The 20646-nt window shown below is 56.1% G+C and overlaps 1 protein-coding gene across 1 annotated transcript in view; it reads left to right on the top strand.

Moving 5' to 3' along the window:
* Window positions 1-9122: 9122 nt before the first annotated feature.
* Onecut3 (one cut homeobox 3) overlaps window positions 9123-20646 on the top strand; it is a 17768-nt gene continuing 6244 nt past the window's right edge. The window contains 4 exon segments of the mRNA XM_032890687.1: window positions 9123-9869; window positions 9871-9925; window positions 9928-10046; window positions 10049-10313. Coding sequence (XP_032746578.1) covers window positions 9123-9869; window positions 9871-9925; window positions 9928-10046; window positions 10049-10313 — 1186 coding nt within the window.

Here is a 20646-nt window from a genome sequence, read left to right as displayed (position 1 = left end):
TTTTGTTGTGCTTTTGAGATAAGGTCTCTCTTTGTAGCCCAGGTCAGCTTGGAACTCTCCATGTAGACCAATTTGGCTTCAAAGTCACAGAAATCCACCTGCTTCCGCCCCCTGAGTGCTGTGACTAGAGGCAGTGGCCACCATAGCAGAACTTTCTCTCTCTCTCTCTCTCTCTCTCTCTCTCTCTCTCTCTCTCTCTCATTTGTTTGAGACAGGGCCTCACTATGTAGCCCTGGCTGTCCTGGAATTCTCTCTGTAGACCAGGCTGGCCTTGAACTCAGAAATACACCTGCCTGGGCCTCCTGAATGCTGAGATTAAAAAGATGTGCACCACCACTGCCAGCCAGCAAACCACTTTTTAAAACACAGGGTCCTGTGTAGCCCAGGTTAGCCTCCAACTAGCTACATAGCTGAGAGTGACCCTAGATTCTTCATCTTCCTGCCTCCAATTTTCTGTCTCATGCCCTTGCGTTCTTACCCTTTTGCTGTGGGTGCCCACTGTTCTCTGCCAAGGGAGCCCCCCTCCGGACCTTGTTAGCCAGAGGATCCCCGTTCCAGCACCAGCGCAGGATCTACACAGTTTCTTCCACCCGTGTTTGTAAAGCACAGACCCTCCAAACTCAGGGAGAATCCAGTCCCTATGTGCAGTGGCCACTTCCTTGGTCAGGTCTGGGCACACACCCAACACCTCAGCACTCTGGTGGCTGAGGCAGGAGGATCAGAAATTCAGTGTCTTCTCCAGTGCATAGTGAGCTCAAGGCCAGCCTGGGCTAAAGATTCAAATCCCTGTGTGGGTGAGAATGTTTGGGCGGCTGTGGGAACAGAGGCACAATTGTGATTTTGAAAGAATAATAAGAAGGTTCATTAAGTGTGTTCCGATCTTTTGCTGACGTGCGCTCACAATACCAGACAGAGAAAGGAGAGGAGAAAAAAGATTTATTTCCCACCTCAGTAGCAAAGGGCTTCCTTCCAACATGGTGGGGAAGCTTGGAGGAGCAGGTTAGCTCCCCATAGACTATGGGAGGAGCTTCACATCACTGGGGTGGGGGAGACTGGAAACAGGCATGGTGTAACCTTCAAATGCGACCCCAGTGGCTGACTTCATCTATCATGGGCACCTGGTTCCACGGACTCCCAGAACAGTGGCACCAGATCAGCCAGGCCCTAGTTCTGTGTCCTATCGAGCTTCCTGCTGCTGTGACTAAAATGAGGCAGAAGCAACTGGACTCAGGAGGAGGGGATTCATTTGGCCCCCAGCTCTCACCGCAGCCCGGAGGGACATCAGAGCAGGACCTGAAGCGGGGGCTGTCGGGAGCCCTGCTTCCTGGCTTGCTCCCCAAGCTCCCTCAGTATTGTTTTACACAGCCAGGCCCAGGGAGGACATCCCTGAGGTGGGCTATGCCCGTCAACATCAGGCTAGCCCTACAAAAGTAGCCACAGGCCAGTCTGATGGAGACAGTGCCTCAGCTGAGGTCCGCCACAGGTAGCCCCAGGGCTCTGACACAGTAGCTAACTAAGACGCCATGTTTAGGGAAGAGAATTATTTTTGCTCCGCCTTTGATTTGGAGTGGCTACATTCACAGACGGGGTCTAACTGTCCAAAACACAGGTGAGCAGCGGGAGACACCATGCCATGTCCCAGGGGCTATCTGGGACCAAGGACTGAAACTATCGAGCCACCTGCATTCTCTTTTCGCATTGCCTGCTGGGGAGCTCCGGGCTCAAATGATGACGCATTGGTCGAAAGCCTTTAAAAGCACCCACTGTGTGTCTTAAGGACCAGTTTTCCCTCAGTTCCCATCTCTACCCAATTCTTACTTATTTAATATGCTGTCCTCGTTTTGGTTGTTGTTTTTTGTTTACTCTGGTTTTGTTTCTTCCACTTCCATCTTCTTGGCTCCTAGGGAGGCAGATGGCACCCGTGTTCTTGCAGGGTGGGCATAAGGCAGAGGCAACAGCAGCTCTGAGCTCCAGGTCAACATAGAAGTACTCGGCCCCCCAGAGTTACAAAGTGAGAGCCTGTCTCAAAAATCAAATTGAAAAGAAAGAAAAAGAAAAGCTCTCTGGGCCGGAGAACTGGCTGGACAGTTGAGAGGGCACACTATTCTTCCAAGGACCAGGGTTCAGTTTCCAAAACCAGCTGTACCGCCAGCTCCAGGGGGCCCGACACCCCCTTCTGGTCGCCGCGTGTACTGCATGCACTGCTGCTGTGCAGGGGACACACATGCACAGGACATATAGTAACGACAGCTTTGAAAAGGAAACAGATTCCGCACGGCCTTGTCCGCTGGCCCATGTAACCTAGACAGGTCTCGCCAGACTCCGTCCTGTGTTGATTGTTGTGTCAGATTAACAATTCATCCCTGGGGGTTGGGGATTTAGCTCAGTGGTAGAGCGCTTGCCTAGGAAGGGCAAGGCCCTGGGTTCGGTCCCCAGCTCCGGAAAAAAAAAAAAAAAAAAACAATTCATCCCCTCGGGCTGGTGAGGTGACTCAAAGCTGGCAGCGGACAGGGTCACGTGGCCCAGGCTAGTCTTGGAACTCACTGTGTATCCGAGGCTAAGTCAGGAGGGTCAGGAGTTCAAGGTCATCTTCACCTACATAGTGAGTTTGGGGCTAGCCTGGACTACATGAAACCCTGTCTCCAAAGGCAGACAGAGGATGGGGACGAGCAAAGGAAGGAGGGAAGGAGAAGGAAGGGCTCCTAAGTGGAAACCATGCACCCCAGGTGACCTCCAACCACCCCCTTCCGGGCTGTTTGCTCACCTGTGAGGTGGGGCTCTGCCGGAATGGCTGTAGCCGCTGGGCCGGGCCAGGGAAGGAGGCGCCTCCCTGCCCCTCACCCTCCTGCCAGACTCACAGCCGGCCTTGCTGGCTCCAGAACCCGGAGGAGGAGATCAATGAGGGAATCAATCCCAGCTGCTGGGTTCCTCTGGGAGCTTCCTCCCTGAGTTCCAGCCTCGCTCCACACAGCCTCACTCCCCAGAGGATGCTGGGAATACTTTAGCTCAGCTGTATAGATGGGGAAACTGAGGCCCCACAAGGGTCCCTGATGTGCATATAGGTGTGAATTTTTTACCCTCTGGGAACACTTGGAGGACAAAGTCTAGGGGGACAGCCTGGAATTTAGGCCTGTTAGGGACAGAGCTGAACTGTCACTTTACACACAGACACACACACACACACACAGACACACACACACACACACACACACACACACACACACACACAAGACACACAGACACAAACACAAACAAACACACACAGACACACAGACACAAACACAAACAAACACACACACACACACACACACACACACACACACACACACACACACACACACACACGCCGCCTTTCTCCCAGCAGCCTCCAGTTTAGAGGCACCTGCTCTGGGAAGCAAGCAGGTGACTGGAATGTGCCTCAGTTTCCCCATAGGTAAAACATCCAAGAGGTTGCCTTCTGCTCATGCCAGTCTGCAGCCTCCCAGGAGTAAAGGAGGGAGAGGGGATACAGGGTTTGTCACAGTGGTGGTGACACAGCTTAGCCGGGAGCTTGTTGGAGAGGGGGAGGAGAGAGGGACACAGGGAGGGAGGGGAGGAAAGCAGTGAGAGGAGGGAGCTGAGGACAGAGGAAGAGGAGGTGACCTGGGGGAGGTGACCTGGGTCCCTGGGTCCCTAGACCTTCGACATGCCCAAGGTGGATCCCTGCTTCTCTAGTGGGAGGAACTGAGGCCAGAGTGAAATTCCTGCAGCCGACAGCCAACCCAGACACCCCTGGGATTCAATGGGACTTAACTCCAGGCCACCCAGACTCAAAGACAGCTACAACCCCTACCTGTTTGGCCTTCCAGAGACCAAGGCTAACAGCATTCAAAGCCTGGCTTTACCCCATCTCAGTCTAGTTCCTGGCTTTATCTCATTGACTCACTCAACAAACAATTCCTAATGCCGGTCCAGAAGGTCCCTGGTCTCAGACTTCCTCTTCCAATTCAGCCCCTTCCCTGGACCCAACTCCTACTTATACTACAAAACCCAGCCACTAGGAACCCTAACTCCGGAAAGGAAAAGGCTGCTGTTCCAGTGCTGATGGGGGTTGGGGAGACTTGGGGGGGGGTGTCGTTATTTGTCTTCCTTCCCCAGCAAGGGAAGGGGAGGCCCATTATATCCGATGATTGGCCGACTCCTTAACCCCACTCTGCAGGAGCTAGTCCTTCCCCCTGAAGCCCAAGTCCGAGGGGAGACACGGGTCCTGCCAAGCTGAGCGAAATGTCTGGCAAGGAGCGGTCTTCCTTCCCCACCCTCTGGGCCAGCGGAAAGGGCCCGGGGTGTGTTCTGATAAATGACGCGTTAATGGCGCGTTCCAGCCCAGCCTCACCCTCTGCTCTAGCCAAGCTGTTGAGGCTCTGAGCCAGATGCCATTCAGGGTGACCCGCGTGCGCCTGGCTCTGCAAGGCTCGCTCGGGTTGGAGCTCCTCCAGACATCCCGGGCCACAGTGGGACACCTCGGGGTGTCTTTCCCACGAGAAACCCCGGAGAGGCTGCGCAGTCTGCGGCCGCTGCAAATCTACTACGCGGCGCCCAGGCTTCCGACCCGCGGGGCCACGGAGGGCAGAACCCTGAAAAGGAATATTAAGGGTCCAGGGAGCCTGTGTTCCGTGTGTGTGTGTGTGTGTGTGTGTGTGTGTGTGTGTGTGTGTGTGTATGTCCCTCATTCCTCGTAGCACGTAGTCCTGGCCATGGCTTTGCACCCCGCTCCAGGGTTTCCAACGAGTGGAAGTGAACCCCAGAGTGGAGGCATCCGAGAGGCCCCTACTTGTCCTTCTCCAGCCTGTCCTCCAGCAGGCCTCCAGTCGTGCCCTGGTCCCTCTGGCCTCAGTTACACAGAGAGAGAGAGAGAGAGAGAGAGAGAGAGAGAGAGAGAGAGAGAGAGAGAGAGAGAGAGAGAGAGAGAGAAGAGACCACAAGGACAGTTCGTTTTCCCTGGAGCTCAGGGTGGAGAAATTGGAGAGAGAAGCGGGGTGGTCAGACCTGATCCAGAGACGGCTTTGGATCGTGCGAGCCACCTGAGCCAGCGCAGGCGTCCAACGCAACTCAACTCTGGAGGGTCCGGAGCAACGACAGAGCCAGCTCCGGCTGCAGGAGACCCCAGTCAGAGAGGAGGAGGAAGGGGGAGGGAGAAGAAGGGCAAAAAGGCGAGGAAGGGAGCAGCAGGTGGCTTAGGGAACAGCCGCGGGTCCCCCAGAGTGAGCGGCTGCTCTCTGGGTGGAAAACTGAGTCCCGGCAGGGTAGTGAGCTGTTGAGGGTCCAGAATAGGGGTTCCCTCCCCTCATCGCTCCCCTGGAACTTGAGCAGTTGAGGGTGGAGTGACGCCCGAGGTCCTTGCTCCGGCTCCCGCAGCCCCCGCGGCCCGCTGCAAACAAGCGGGTGTTTGCGCAGCGCACGGCCCAGAGCGATGGGGATTCGATGGAGACGCGGGGCCGTCGGGAATCGATCAGGCACAGCTGTCGCGGATCAGCCCCGCGGAGCTGCCACCGGCGAAGCAGTCACAGGCCTCGGCCGGCCGTGCAGGCATCTCGGGGTGCCGCGTGCGCTCTGGATGAGAGCGATGCATCTGCAACCCCACATCCGACAGAGACCCCCGGGACCACCAGGCCGGACACCACTTCTCTGTCTCCCAACGGAGAACGGGAGCTGCGGGGTGTGGGGAATTCAGATCTGTGGTGCCCGCAGATTTGGGGGAGGCTGGCCCCAATCCAGCTCTGGCTGGATTGGAGGTGACAGTCGCTAGAGTCCCTATGAACCACCCCCACGCCCCGGCGAGAAGAGAGGACAGTGTTTTAAAACTCGCATTTCATTTTGGTGGGCAATAAGCAGCAGCCTGTCGGGAGAGGCCGGAGGACCCGCCTCAAAGGGACAACTTTAGGCATCTAAAGTCCCCAAATCAATTTTTAGCTAAAATGAAAAGCGAAGAAGAGGACATTGGTGAGGCCAAACTGGCGGGGCATGGGGGTGGGGGCCACTTTAGGTTAAAGGAAGTGGCGCCTGGAGGTTGAAGGGGCGACTGCGAAGCCCGTGCAGGTCGCTTACGCTTGCGGATCCGACCCTCACAGCTCTCAGGTTAACTGGGCCTCAGATTTCTGTCAAACTTGGGCTTAGCACAGAGACGGTGGATATTAGCCAGGCGCAGCCCAGCACGTCCGGAGACACCAGAGGCAGTTGTGGGACTCCTGGACTCCATCTCTGATTTTCCCAGAGGGGATACTGAGGTCGACTGAGAGGGTCTATGAATTGGCCTAAGTCCCCGCGGGGATAGAGATGGGGGACGCCCTGCCCCCCTCCAACCCACCCCTCCCCCACCCTCAATTTGCTAATGACCCAGATCGATCAGGTCCCAGCCACCCGTGTGCCCCGTGGCCCCGCTCAATTCTATTTTACTAATTACTAAAGTGGGGGGGAGGCCAGTTCTTGGGGCTCGGGGGCACAGTCCGTTTCTGAGGGACCCCTAGGTTTTTACTGCATCTCTCAGTGAGGCCGCAGACGCCGTGGAAGTCCAGCTCTTCGTCCCCAGAAGACGTAGGCGCAGGTTGCACACGGCGGAAAGATGTCCCTCCATGGGTCTGAGAAGCCCCGGCTAAGTCCAGGCAGTTTGAAAGGGAGTGTGTGGCACCTGAGGTTGTCGTGGTTCTAGCGGAGAAAAGGGAGTCCTCTCGTCTCAACGCTCCCCATCCTCCTCTTTTTCTTCAGAATGGATTCCTCGCGCATCAGGGGGGAAGCTATAGGTATCATTTAAAATAAAAAATAACACAGGCGGAAATGAAGCGGGCGGGGGACCCACATCATCCCAACCCCCTTTGCAGGAACCCCCGGGGGGCTGGTATTTGAAAGGGTTTATGGGCATCTTTTGTTTTCTCATTCATAAACACCGCAGCCAGCCCCTGTGCCTGCGACACAACCCCAGCTCCTTGCTTCCTGGAGCTCTGAACACTATCGGTTAACGGTGGTGGATTGATTTCCACACCCCACGATTATTTTTAATTATCTGTGATGTTGTACAGTAGACTTGGGGACCTCAGACTTGACTCTGATCCTGGCCATAGCCACTGTCCCCAGCTCTTCATCACTGGGGAGGGAATTCAAACGGTGCAATAAAGGCTGTGTGCCTCCATTCCTCTGACTGGAAGGTGGCTGTAGCCTGAAATTGTGCAGAGTCGCCAAATCAGAAGATCCCAAGCTTCTGTCCCCTGGGGGAGGTGGTTGGGTAAAAGTGTCCACTCCTGCAAACTTCACCCCTCTTGGACCCCCTCTGCAATCATTACTCCCCACTTGCCCCACAACAGGGAGACCAAGGCAGCAACAGGCAAGAAATGATGGACTCCCGGGACTCTCTGCCCTCTCCAGGACTGTTAAAGAGCTGGAGTTTAATAAATGCTGGGTTCATCCTTCACATTAAAACAGTCCCTTCAGCCCTGTCACCCAAGGGGTTGGGAGAGGGTCCTCTGTATAACACACACATCCCATGCCCTTACACAATGTCATCTTCTTCCACAGCTCCTCTGCTCTGGGTGGGGAGCTGGAGCATGGAAGGGGAAACTGAGGAACAGAAAGGCTCTGTCCAGCCTGGAGCATGGACCACCGTGCCTGTCACACAGCCATTGCACCTTGGACATCAGATTCTTGTTTTGTTTTGTTTCCAGCCCAAGTCATTGGTGGGCGGGGGGCATCCCCTGAGTGGCATCTGTCAGGTTCCAGAACAAACGCCAATAACCCCTCCCAACATCGAGCAGGGCAAAGGAGGCAGACAGAGAGAGTGGGGACACCCTCCTGACCTCTGGATGTCAGACACGGAGGGGGCCCCTCCAGGGTATGGCTTGGCCAACCCAGGACTCTCCTCTCTACCCACCCAGGTGCCATCCGTGTATCCCTTCTCCCCCCTTCCCCATCTGCAGGTGGAAGAGAGAGTTCTTAGGCAATCTCAGTCCGAGGGAAAACCCAAGCTAGACTAGAAATGAATGACCAGACCTCAGACAAGCATCCTTAGAGCCAGGAGATAGTGAGGACAGGAGGACAGTCAAATACACTAGGAGGAACCTAGGAGGGATCTCTCTCTCTCTCTCTCTCTCTCTCTCTCTCTCTCTCTCTCTCACACACACACACACACACACACACACACACACACACACGTCTGTCTTATTTCCTATGTGTAGCCCTGGCTGTCCTTGAATCCCGTTCTGTGGACCAGGCTGATCTTGAACTCAGAGATCCACCTGCCTCTGCCTTCCAAGTGCTGAGATTAAAGGTGTGCGCCACACCAGACTTGAGGGATTTCTGTTTGCTTTGATGCAGGGATTCACTATGAAGTCCTTGCTGGACTGGAACTTGCTGTGTAGACCAGGGTAGCCTCCAAATCAAAGATCCACCTGGCTCTGTCTTTCCAGTGCTGGAACTAAAGACCACCAAAGTACTAGATGAGAGAGATCTCTGAATGCCCCCCCCAGGCGGTGAATTACAGTCCACAACTGAGGAAACAGAGGCCCAAACGCCTGCTTTTTGTCGAGGCCAATACAAACTATGTGACTGTTCTGGGGATCTACTAATCGCCCCACTTTACCCCCAAGAGGTTTTTGAAATCTTTGTGTGTATATGGGGGTGAAAAGAGCAACATCTTTTTGGGGGTGCCAACAGAGTAAGAGGGCACATATAGCCACACTTTAGGGACTGGGGCGGGGCGTCAGAAGGAAGGATGTTACAGGGGCAGAGAATCAAAGTCGCTGAAATGAGAACACACACACACACACACACAGATCCCCAGCTAGAACTAGCGGCCCCCCACCCAAATCCCTCAGGTTCTCCGGGCAAGCAGAATGCAGGGACCCAGGAAGCCAGCCGGGAGCTCCAGGGGGTTTGGCGGGTGCAGGCGGAGCGATGGGCGGGGGCGCTGACGTCAGACCCGGGCCGGGGCGCCGGCGGCGGCCGCCCCGCCACATCCTGGTGGCCGCTGCTCGCAGCAGCCGAAGCCGGGCGAGAGCACTGAACGAGCGGGACAGCAGCCGCCGCCACCGAGAGCGCCGGCCAGTGCGTGGGGACCATGCTGCGGCCTTGAGCACACACGGAGGGGGTCGCCCAGGATGGAGTTGAGCTTGGAGAGCCTCGGGGGGCTGCACGGGGTGACACACGCGCAAGCCGGCGAGCTGCTGAGCCCGGGCCACGCGCGCTCCGCCGCGGCCCAACACCGAAGCCTAGTGGCATCGGGGCGTCCGGGCCTGGTGGCGGGCATGGCTAGCCTGCTGGACGGTGGTGGCGCTGGAGGCGGGGGCGCCGGGGGCGCGGGAGCTGCAGGGGCCGCGGGTGGTGGCCCTGACTTCCGTGGGGAGCTGGCTGGCCCCCTGCACCCGGCCATGGGTATGGCGTGCGAGGCCCCAGGTTTGGGTGGCACCTACACCACGCTCACGCCCTTGCAGCACCTGCCGCCGCTGGCCGCGGTGGCCGACAAGTTCCACCAGCACGCGGTGGCCGGGGCGCACGGAGGCCATCCGCACGCGCACCCTCACCCGGCCACCGCGCCGCCACCGCCCCCTCCGCAGCGCCTGGCGGCCAGCGTGAGCGGCAGCTTCACCCTCATGCGCGACGAGCGGGCGGCGCTGGCCTCGGTGGGCCACCTCTACGGGCCCTATGGCAAGGAGCTGCCCACCATGGGGTCGCCACTGTCGCCGCTGCCCAGCGCGCTGCCCCCGGCTCTGCACAGCGCCCCGCAGCCGCCGCCGCCGCCGCCGCCGCCGCCGCTCGCCGCTTACGGGGCTCCGGGCCACCTGGCCGGGGACAAACTACTGCCACCTGCCGCTTTCGAGCCACACGCCGCGCTGCTTGGGCGCGCGGGAGGACGCGCTGGCCCGAGGGCTGCCTGGAGGCGGCGGCGGCGCGGGAGGTGGCGGGCGGCCGGCGGGGCGGCCGCGGGTTTGCTGGCTCCGCTGGGCGGGCTGGCTACGGCCGGGGCGCACGGGCCTCACTCAGGCGGCGGTGGCCCCGGAGGGGCGGGGGCGCCGGCGGCGGCAGCGGCGGTCAGGGAGCAGGCGCCGCAGCCGAAGAAATCAACACCAAAGAGGTGGCCCAGCGCATCACCGCCGAGCTGAAGCGCTACAGCATCCCTCAGGCCATCTTCGCGCAGCGCATCCTGTGCCGCTCGCAGGGCACGCTCTCGGACCTGCTGCGCAACCCGAAGCCCTGGAGCAAGCTCAAATCCGGCCGCGAGACCTTCCGCAGGATGTGGAAGTGGCTGCAGGAGCCCGAGTTCCAGCGCATGTCGGCGCTGCGCCTGGCAGGTAGGGACGAGGGCCCCAGAGGCTCGACCCTGAGGGACATCGTTGGCACAAGATGACGGGCCCCGGCTAGTGCATCCTGGTAGACTGGGGCGGGGGGTGTCCTCTAGCCTCTGAGGCTGACCCGGGGTCTGCATGGCCGAGTGTCGCTAATAGAGAGAGGGCAATAGCAATTGTCGCCGTCCCTGTTCTTTTAGGGATTGTGTAGGATGTCTTGTGTCTTTGAGACTGACGTAGACATAGGGTGCTAAACTAAAACAGCCCTCGCGTGGCTCCGTGTGTGTGCGCGCGTGTGTAGCACGTTCCTTGGGTTCATGATTCCCCACGATCAGAGGTGCCACTCCCCTCGTCCCCAAACATCCTGCGAGAGGGACCAACGGCGCCCTCCCTGCGTCCAGTCACAAAGCTCCAGGTGCTGACTAGACTCAGCCAAGGCCTGGCCACCGCTCTGCCCCCAGCCCCAGCACCACAACCAAGCTCTCTTCCTATGCAGCTCAGCCTCTGCCGACGATCGATCCGCTAGTCCCCCATCCCTCCCCCCTCTGGCCGTTGGCAAAGGTCATTTGAGATTGGGGGAGGGGCGGCCCTTGGGACCCTGGGCTCAGTGGCATCCACCCGAGGCCTTGACATCCCCCGGTGGCTTCCAGGGCCTCACTCCCTCCTGTTTTCCTGTCCCCCTTTCTACTTCTCTCCATGGGGACAAATTGCTGTCCCTCTCTTCGGGCTGCCTCTCAGTCCCGTCTCTTTCTTCTTTTCCTCCCTCGCGTCTTGCCTGAGTCTCTCTCTCCCGTACACACAGGCACATCAGCCAGCTCCTGGGGGACCCGTTGTCTCCTCCTGTGGTCTAACCGGTCCCCTCCCACCTCAGTGAGGAGTGGGGGTGTGTGTGCCATAGACCCATATCCTCCACGTTCTGGAAGGGGGTGTCAGGAGGCTGGCGTGGTGGGGAGGGGGCTGTGCACCCCTTTCTAGGGACAATAGCGGTTTCCAGAGCCTCATCGATCCCTCTGCATACAAACACAGAGAGGGGCGGGGCGGGGCGACCGGGACTGAGAAGCGCCCCTAAGGCAGAAGCTGAGCACTGTGTTGACTGTACCCCCAGGCCACCCTGCAAGAGTGTGTGGGGTGCAGAGAATGGGGGGGGGACACCGGGTGTAGTGGGTAGATAGACTTGGGTTAGGTTGGAGCCTGTGATGCCTGCTCTATCTGTAGATTCCAAGCCCGCTGTGCAGCCTGGCGCACACAGACCGGCCTCAGTTTCCCCTTCGTTAGTGGGAGGTCCCAGGTTCCCAGCTTGAGTATTGAGACATGACCTGTCCTTGGGATATTTTGTGTGGTGCATTCCTGTGGGGGCAGGTGGCACTGGAGGACATTAGGATAAACACACACAGGTTTATCTGAAGGGTCCTGGTGACAAGGACACCTGTCCCAACACACAACCCCTCCTGTACTGTATGTGGCTGTCCTCGGGTAGGGTTGCCAGGGGTCCACTGTTTCCATGGCGCTATCGTGTTCTGTGGATTCTAAGACCAAGATCTCCTTTCCTGTACACACAACCACTGTGTGCTCCGAACCCACTCACCACTCGCCTGTCACCTTCTCGAGTGATGTTTCAATTGCTCTCCTGTGGACATAAAAGGCAGACACACCAGAAGACCTGCTGGACATCACATGGGCCCAGAGCCCAGATTTTGCAAGGCCGCCATGCTCCACTTGAAGCAATAGGTCCAGTCACTCCAGACAGGAACTGAGGTCAGACGGGTTCCCTGTTTAGAGCAGCTCTGGTGACCAGCATCTCCCCAAGGACTATGTCACCGGAGTTGGAAGTGTGGCCACCTCAGGGAAACACAGAAGCTGGGACCCAGGCAGCACAGTGTGTGTGGAAGAGAGGGGGGCGGGGGGGGGAATGCCTAACCTGTTCCAGGTCAGCCTTGGGGTCCCCCGCTCCAAGACTCTTCTCTGTCTTCATCTTTGGACTCCACTGAAGTCAGAAGTGGCAGCCTGGGGCACTAAGCTCGAGCAAGCCTTTAGTTCTGGTCCCCACACAAATGAAAAGCAGTTAAGTAGCCGTAAACTGTTACATTTAGAGGGTGCTGGGGCGGCCAGGCACAGCTCCTCGACTTACTGTGTCTTGGTGACAGCTGAAGGGGCCAAACCTGGCGCCTGAGCGTCACTCCTCACTCTCTTGTCCCCGACCCACTGGGGACACAATGTGACCTTGGGTTCTATGAACCCAGGAGGGAAACTGTCCACCCAAGTCCCAGTCTTACTAGGAAAACATTGTCCCCGGTGCCACAACCCTAGAATGTCCTCAAAACAGAACCAGTGAGAGAAAGGGACAAGGTGGGGAGGTGACAGACAGGCAGGCAGACAGACAGACAGATGGGAGAGAGAGGGGAGGAGTACAGAAGTGAGTTGGAGAGACAGGGGGTAAAGGGGAGGGTGGCAGAGGGACAGAGAGAGGGAGAGACCCAAGCAGAAAGAAAGGCTGGAGACAAAGAGAGGGGAGATCACCAGGGAACCAGAAGGTGACTGAGCTCAGGCTGGTCCTCCTGGTCCCCGAATCTCTTAAAACACCGCCCCCTCCTCCTCCCTTTGGGGACCGGATCCCTGAGAATAAGTCCTTTCTCTGTTGTGCCCAAGAAACACAGCAAAGAGCTTCAGAGTCCCAGCCTTTCCCCAGTATGTGTTGTCCTCCGCGTGCCTCAGTTTCCCCAAATGTAAAACGTGCGTGCATTGTGTGTAGGGAGGAGCCATTGAAGACCCCAGCTCCCCCAGGCACTTTTCCCAACATTCGAGGGGGGGAACATATTTGCATCTGCCCCCACCCCATTACAGAATCTCCTCTCTGAGCTGTGTTCCCCTCACCACCACACACACACACACACACACACACACACACACCCCAGTGACAGTCACAAACTGTGATTATGGGAGCAGAGCTGGGGGAGGGGTGGCTCCTGGCGGGTGGGGCGGTCGATGAATTCGAATTACCGTCTGTGATTCATCACCGTGCGCCCAGGTCGATAGCTTCGGCCGGCTTCAAATATTGTTTAAATTGCAACTCTGGACTGAGAAAAAAATCTTCTTTTTTGTAACTGATCAGAAAAAATATACAAATATAATGAAATATTCAAAGGAAGGGACAGGAATTCAACACACACACACACACACACACACACACCACATACCATTTAGATACACCTCAAACCACACACATATACACACACTGTACACACATGTACCATACACCACACACCATATATACACACTACACATTGTACACACACCATAAACAACAGACACAATACACACACACACACACACACACACACAGAATCTGGGAGCTGTGGGATGCTTGGTCTCTCAAAGGAAACTGCACTTGGGGACAATGTAGAGGCTGCAGGCCAGAGCAGTGGACAGGAAACCAATGGCGTGAGTTACCACAGGCCCTTCAGACCCTCCTGCCCTGTTTCCTCTCCTGTGGGTTCTGGAAAAACTGGAGAGGTGGTCAGCTGTAGTCCCTTGTTATTTTATTGTATTTGGTTTTGGGGAGATAGGGTCTTTCTGGGTAGCCCTGGCTGTCTGGGAACTCACTCTGTAGACCAGGCTGGCCTTGAACTCAGAGATCCTCCTGTCTCTGCCTCCTATGCTAGCACCACGCAGCTTAACGTCTCACCCTTCTATCTGAGATGTGAACACGAACACGTCCTGGTGTCTGTTAATCTTTACTTGAGTTGGGGCCTCCTGAGCCCAGGCTGAGGGTGGCCTTGAACTGCTAACACCTTGCCTCTGGGTTCTGGGATGACACGTGTGTATATCTACTTAGGATGCTGGACTGGAACCCAGGGCCTCATGCATGCCAGGCCAGAGCTCTCCCCATGCAAGTACAGCCCTGTCTCTCGTTCCCCCCACCCCACCCCGGAGCTGGGGACCGAACCCAGGGCCTTGCGCTTCCTAGGCAAGCGCTCTACCACTGAGCTAAATCCCCAACCCCCCTGTCTCTCGTTCTTAAAAGCCTGGCATCTTTGTGTAAACCTCAGGTAGACATCCCCCAACACACACAAAAGGCTCCACCCCCACCCAGTCTGTTCCTCAAGGCCTTGTTTAGACCGTGTACCTTCCTTGCTTCGTTCTGTACTAGTCCTAGATAAAGGTCTGAGCCTCAGTTTCCTAATCTGAGAAATGGACAGAGTTGTATAAGCCCCTCTGAGTGTGGCAGGGCCTCCTGAAAGGGACTAGGTGGGTGGCACAAGCCCACATGATCAAAGCGGGGCGGGGGGAATACTCCAGGTGGCCACAGAGACTACACAGTGACCGGCCATCTCCCTAGGACTATGAGTGACAAACCTACACAAGGCCTCTGTGAACCATTCCTAGGGCCTGCTGGGTCCCTACAGTGAGCCCCTTTGCCCTGGAGCACAGAATCCGTTCAGGATAACAGACCCACTGGCTTGCTAGTCCCACAGAGATTTCAGTGGAATGATTTTAAAATTTCTCACAGTACTGGGGATGGGACTCAAGGCCTCCTGTGTGCTAAGAAACTGTCTAGCCCCTGACCAGCCCCTTACTGGGGGATTCTAGGTGGGGCTCCACCTTGGCCATGCCCTCGGGCCCTCTTGTGTGTGTGTGTGTGTGTGTGTGTGTGTGTGTGTGTGTGTGTGTGTGTGTGTGTGTGTGTATGGGGGGGAGTATTCTAGCCCAGGGTCCCAGGACATTGCAGAAACAAGGAAGACCCAGAACATCAGTGAACACTAGTACAGTAGCTGGTGATGGTTTTCAACTTCACAGAAGTCACACACAGTAGTGGTTCTGGGGCCTGTGTTTGTCCCTCTAGCTTTCATGACGATGACAGTACCCTGGGCACTAGTGAGTTAACCCCTCTCCCTCTCTCTCTCTCCCTCTCTCTCTCTCTCTCTCTCTCTCTCTCTCTCTCATACACGCGCGCGCACACACACACACACACACACACACACACACACACACACACACACACACTCCTAAGAGATCCTCAGGGAAAAAGGAAGACTAGCTTTCTACGTTTGACTCAATAGGATGCTGTGACTTCCGCTCTTGGCAAACTGTCCCCTCCAGATGCCAGTGTCCCAGGATGAGCCTGAGCGGCTGTCAGAGAGAGACCAAGTTCACACCTTGCCCTAAACCCAGCAGCCTCTTCCTGTGACCACACGGGGGGGTCTGGTAGACAGGGACACCAGGCTGTGGGTCTCTTCTGCTTTGTGAGAGGCTGAGGCTGGCCTCTGGACGTCATTCTTAAGACCTCCCCGTGAGGAGCGTTTGAGGAGTTGGGGAAAGGGTTTCCGGCAGAGCCTGGGGACCTGAGGTAGAAGGAGAAGCTTCCACTCTGACCTCTAAAAGTGTGCTATCATCCCTCCCACCCACATGCACACAAACACAGAATAAAATGTAATTTTAGCTGGACAGTGGTCGGTCGTGCCCACCATTAATCCCAGTGCTCCGGAGGCAGAGGCAGATCTCTGAGTTCAAGGTAAGCCTGGTCTACAGAGCGAGTTCCAAGACAGCAAGGGCTACACAGAGAAATTCTGTCTCAAAAAATAAAACAGAGAGAGCAGAGAGAGAGAGAGAGAGAGAGAGAGAGAGAGAGAGAGAGAGAATTTAAAAACCCACACAAAACCTTAAGTTTCTTTCAGCTAAATTCCTAGCCTGAACGAAGGCACTCCCCAGCTGTAGATTCCTATCAACTACCACCTGTCACAGCCTTGCCCCTTCCAGCTGAGGGGACTCTTCGCGGCCACTGTGGGGACTCTGAGCTCACCTGTCAGAACCCCTAGGATGCAGAAGTCAGCTTCCTGGGACAGTCGTCTGTCTAAGGTTCCCTCAGTCCTCCTGCGTGAATAGGGGACTTGGGCTGGAGGGACAGGTGGGGAACAACAGGCCGGAGGCCTTGGAGTTCCGGCGGCTGGCGGCAGCGAGCCCGGCCCCCGCGGTCTCTTTGTGTTAGCCTGTGAAGCGCCTGGCTTTAACCAGGGGAGTTCAAGCTGGTTTGAATCAAGTTTTTAATTAAAAATAGACGGTGATCAATACCCTAGGCAGTGCTGGAGGGGGAGGGTAGGGGCTGGGACCGGAGGGGGTGTGGCTGGAAGGTCCGTGTGACCCTACCGCAGCTCAAGACACCTGTGGCCTCAGTTTCCCCCAGGCCGATTAACCCGGACCGTCCTTCCTCCGGGAGTCACACCAGTGGGCACAAGTGAGGACAGTTGAAGGATTTGAATTATCTTGTCACATTGAAAAACCACAGAGAGAAACAAGATCGGGACCTGTGCGCATACTGCAGCGGGGTCTCCTCGACGTCCCAGGGAAAGCTGCCCGACTGAGGATGAGGTCGCTGCTGTAGGCGAGCACCTGCGTCCTCGCACCGACCTCTCACTAGGAACTGGGCAGTTGCAGAAGGCCCGCCTCAGTGTAGAGCCTCGGACTTGCCACAAACACTACCCTGCGGCTATGGGCAGGTCACCAGGTTTGGGTGGAACAGATCCCGGAAGTCCTAAGGTTGGTCGTTCTTACACGGCCTCGAGCCTGCAGGGCCCCGCTGCCGGAGGGGGAGCAGCCTCCCGCCCCATCCTCTGAGCTGCTCTCCTATTTCCTCTGGCTTTAGAAATCTTGCAAAATAATTCTGTATTAGCGTATTAGGGTTTTGGTTTTTTTGTTTTTTTTTTTCAAGTTTTGCTTTTTTGAGACATTCCGGGCTAGTCGCAGTCCCCTTCAGTGTAGTTGAAGATCACCTTAAACTCCCAATACTCTTACCCGCACCACAATACTCATTATTTTTATTTTTGGATTTTTGAGACAGGGTTTCTCTGTATATCCCAGCTGTCCTGGAACTCGCTCTGTAGACCATGCTGGTCTCGAACTCTCAGAGCTCCTCCTGCCTCTGCCTCCGGAGCGCTGGGATTAAAGGCGTGTGCACTGCCGTCCCCAAAAAGACCTCGGTATATTTATTTTTTTATTCTCTCACTTGATCGAATTCTGCGGAAACCCGATGTTACTCAGCCACAAAGAGGCCGACCAGTCCGCAGTGCACTCACCACGCAGCAGTCTCCACACTGTTGGGCTCCAGCCCGTCCTAGCTCAGGTGATTTGGAAACTGTGGTCCCCTGGAGTGGCAGGAGGCACTTCCAGGGACAGAGCCCCAGGCTGAGAGCCCTTATCAGGGATTAATTCACTAACAATTAACACGCTCCCCGCTGCCGGTCTTTTCTGGGCTGGCCTCTGGTTTTCAGGCACCTGGTCTCTCTCCAGCCATCTTTTCCTAATTCTTCTTCCGACTGCCACCGTGCCTTTTGCAAATGACTTTTTAAACATCGAAGCTCAGTCTGGCGTGGTAGCACACGCCTGTCATCCGGCACTTGGGGGATTGAGACAGGAGAATTGCCAAGAGTTCAGGCAAGCTTGGGCTACCTCGGCAAGAGCTTCTATCAAAAGAGGGAGAAGAGAATTGGAGGGGAGCCCACTAAGGATGTTCGGGTTGGGGTCATAGTCAACTATGTAATGACTTCGAGACAACCTGGGCAAAATGAATCTCAAAGTTCGTGTGCTGTGTGCAATTTGCTGACTCAGTTTACCCCCATGGAGGAGGGATCAGTGAGAGGTCTACTTGGCTGAAAACCCATGTAGGATGGGCCCCTGGCTACCCCCATGTCCCCACCCTGTGACTAACTGCCAGGTGCCTTCATCTGCAATGGGCAGACCAGGTGTGTGTGGACGGTTCCAGATAGGATTTTGAAAAATGAAGATATTAAAACCCTATGGGAGGGAGGGAGGGAGAGAGGTGGGGCCAGTCTGATACCTGAGGTGCTCAAGAGGGACTCTGGGCAGTGAGGGGAGGGGAAGAAGGCATTGGTTTGGGAGCCTGTGAGGCACCCGTTAGCTCTGAACCACACCCAGCCCTCCTACCCAACAGAACCACCTTTCTGAATGATTTGGGGACTTGTGACCCTGGCAGAGTCACCAAGCCAGAGAGGATCCTCTCCAGAGGAGCTTGGGGAAACTTAGCCTGGCCGGGTTGAGTCACTGTGATGGGGAGAGATCATTGGTCCCAACATATGCCCCCACCCTGCAGCTCATGGCGGGGCAGGACTTGTCACCACGGTAACCAGCCATCATCCCAGCCGGAGACCAGGCTGGTATTGAATTGTGGGCTGTAGGAGTGAGAGTGGGGAGGGGGAAATGGGCGCCATCATTGCTCGTCCCACACCAGCCTTTGTCGACAGGTGAGGGGCACCCACACGGGGAGTGAGGAAGGCGGGCAGGAATGACTCAGGGGGGCTGGGGCTGAGGGACCCTGTGTGGGTGGGGTGGGGCTTGGGGAGGAATATCTAGATACCTTTCTATGCCTTTCTTAATTTCTTTCCTTCCCTTTTATTTTTTAAAAAGATTTATTTATTTTATGTATGTGAGTACACTATAGCTGTCTTCAGACACACCAGCACATTGGATCCCATTACAGATGGTTGTGAGCCACTATGTGGTTGCTGGGAATTGAACTCAGGACCTCTCGTGGAGCAGTCAGTGCTCCTAACCACTGAGCCATCTCTCCAGCCCTCCTTTTAATTTTTTAATTTTTTAATATTTCTTTTGGAGCCAGGGTCTATCATATCCCAGGCTGGCCTCCAATTCCCTATGTAGCCAAGGATGGACCATGAACTGATTCTTTTGTTTCTTCTCCAACCCTGAGAGGATGGAAGGCAGACAGGTGCCACCTCACCTGTTTTATTTAATGCTGGGAACGGAACCCAGGGCCTAATGCATATTGGGCAGGCACTGTACCCACTGAGCTACAAGCCCTCTCTCCACTGAGCTACAAGCACCCTACTCATTGAGTCCCAGCCCTGAAACCATTTCTTATAGGGATGGAGCCAAAGCTTTGCAGGAAGTGAACGGAGGGCTTTCTGGGGTCGGAGTCACTGCAGCTGGGTTTTAATGGTGTACAGGAGTTAGTTATCTGTTCTGTTTCTTCACCTGTCACCTAGAGGGGATGGATCCCAGCAAACCTGACTCGTGGGCTACTCTCCTAACCAGCTCTCACAGCCATGTGAGAGATGAGACCCAGACTTTCTTACACACACCCCCGCGCCCTGGAGTCCCGCCCCAGAAATCTCAGAACAGTTGCACCTGGGCCTGGGGTGGTCTGTGGGCGCTAGGAACTCTAGAAGATCAAGAAATGGACAACGCAGGTTCCCCGTGTGCAAAACCCGGGGTCTAAACACATTCCACCCTAAACTCAGGGTTTTTCCGCCTCCAGCTGCCATGCCTTTGCGGGATACAACCCAATAGACCAGGGGCGCCTGCCCTCTTCTGGACACAACATGAACTGCAAGACGTTGGGGCGAGGCCGGTGGGCGGCAGGAGCACGCTCACACACAGACCACACATACTTAAAATTTAACCCCCAGAGCATGGTTGCACCTACTTGTAGTCTCAGTCCTGGGAAGACAGGAACAGGAGATTCTGGGGGTTCGCCACCCAGCCAGTTCAGCCAAACCCACAAGCGCCAAGGTGATGGGCAGGAGAGAAGGCTCTGTGGCTAAGGGTGGTTGCTGTTGAAAAGGGCCTGAGTTCAGTTCCCCAGCCACATGGTGGCTTTCCACCCTGTGACTACAGCTCGGGGAATCCCACACCACTGTCACTCCACAGGCACCTACACTCTTTGCACATAGCCAGTGTAGACACAAGCTATGCGTAAATTTAAAAATAATAAAAATGAATCTGTTTTTAAAAAGCTGTCAAGACATGATGGTGCCCAACTTTAATTCCAACCCTTGGGAGCAGCAGACAGCCTGGTCCACATAATGAGTTCCAAGACAGCCAAGGCCACACAATGAGACCTTGCTTTCCAAAAAAGCCAGGGTAGCCAGAGTGACTGAAGGCAGTCAGGTAGTCACAGAGGGGTGACTGAAGAGGCTTGTATGGGACACAGGATGATGGGAGGACTCGGTAGCTGGTGTGCACTGTCCGCTGTGTGTCTTGGGTTTAGCGGTGACAGGAGAGACCTGTAGACCCACGGCAGCCCCTAGAACAAGATGATGATGATCCAAGCCCCACTGCTGCCAAGACACCTGTGTGAGGCAGCTCTGTCTGCAGAGAGACGGCTGAGGGGGCCCTGGGAGCTCAGGCTGGAGGAGGTAGACCAGGGTGGGGATCCTGCTGTGTTTGACAGTGGTTGGAGGGCAGCATGGTTAATGGTGCAGGTAGGAGAGAAGAAAACAAGGGAGCAAGCTAAAATGGCAGCAGGAGAGAGTGGGGATAGGCATGGTGGGGAGCAGGCAGTTGGCAGTCAGGGTGGCAATGGGGATGGGAG

This window comes from Rattus rattus, chromosome 1, assembly GCF_011064425.1.
Source record: "Rattus rattus isolate New Zealand chromosome 1, Rrattus_CSIRO_v1, whole genome shotgun sequence".
NCBI lineage: Eukaryota > Metazoa > Chordata > Mammalia > Rodentia > Muridae > Rattus > Rattus rattus.
The sequence above is the reverse complement of the archived record's forward strand: the minus strand, read 5'-3'. Positions and strand labels throughout refer to the sequence as shown.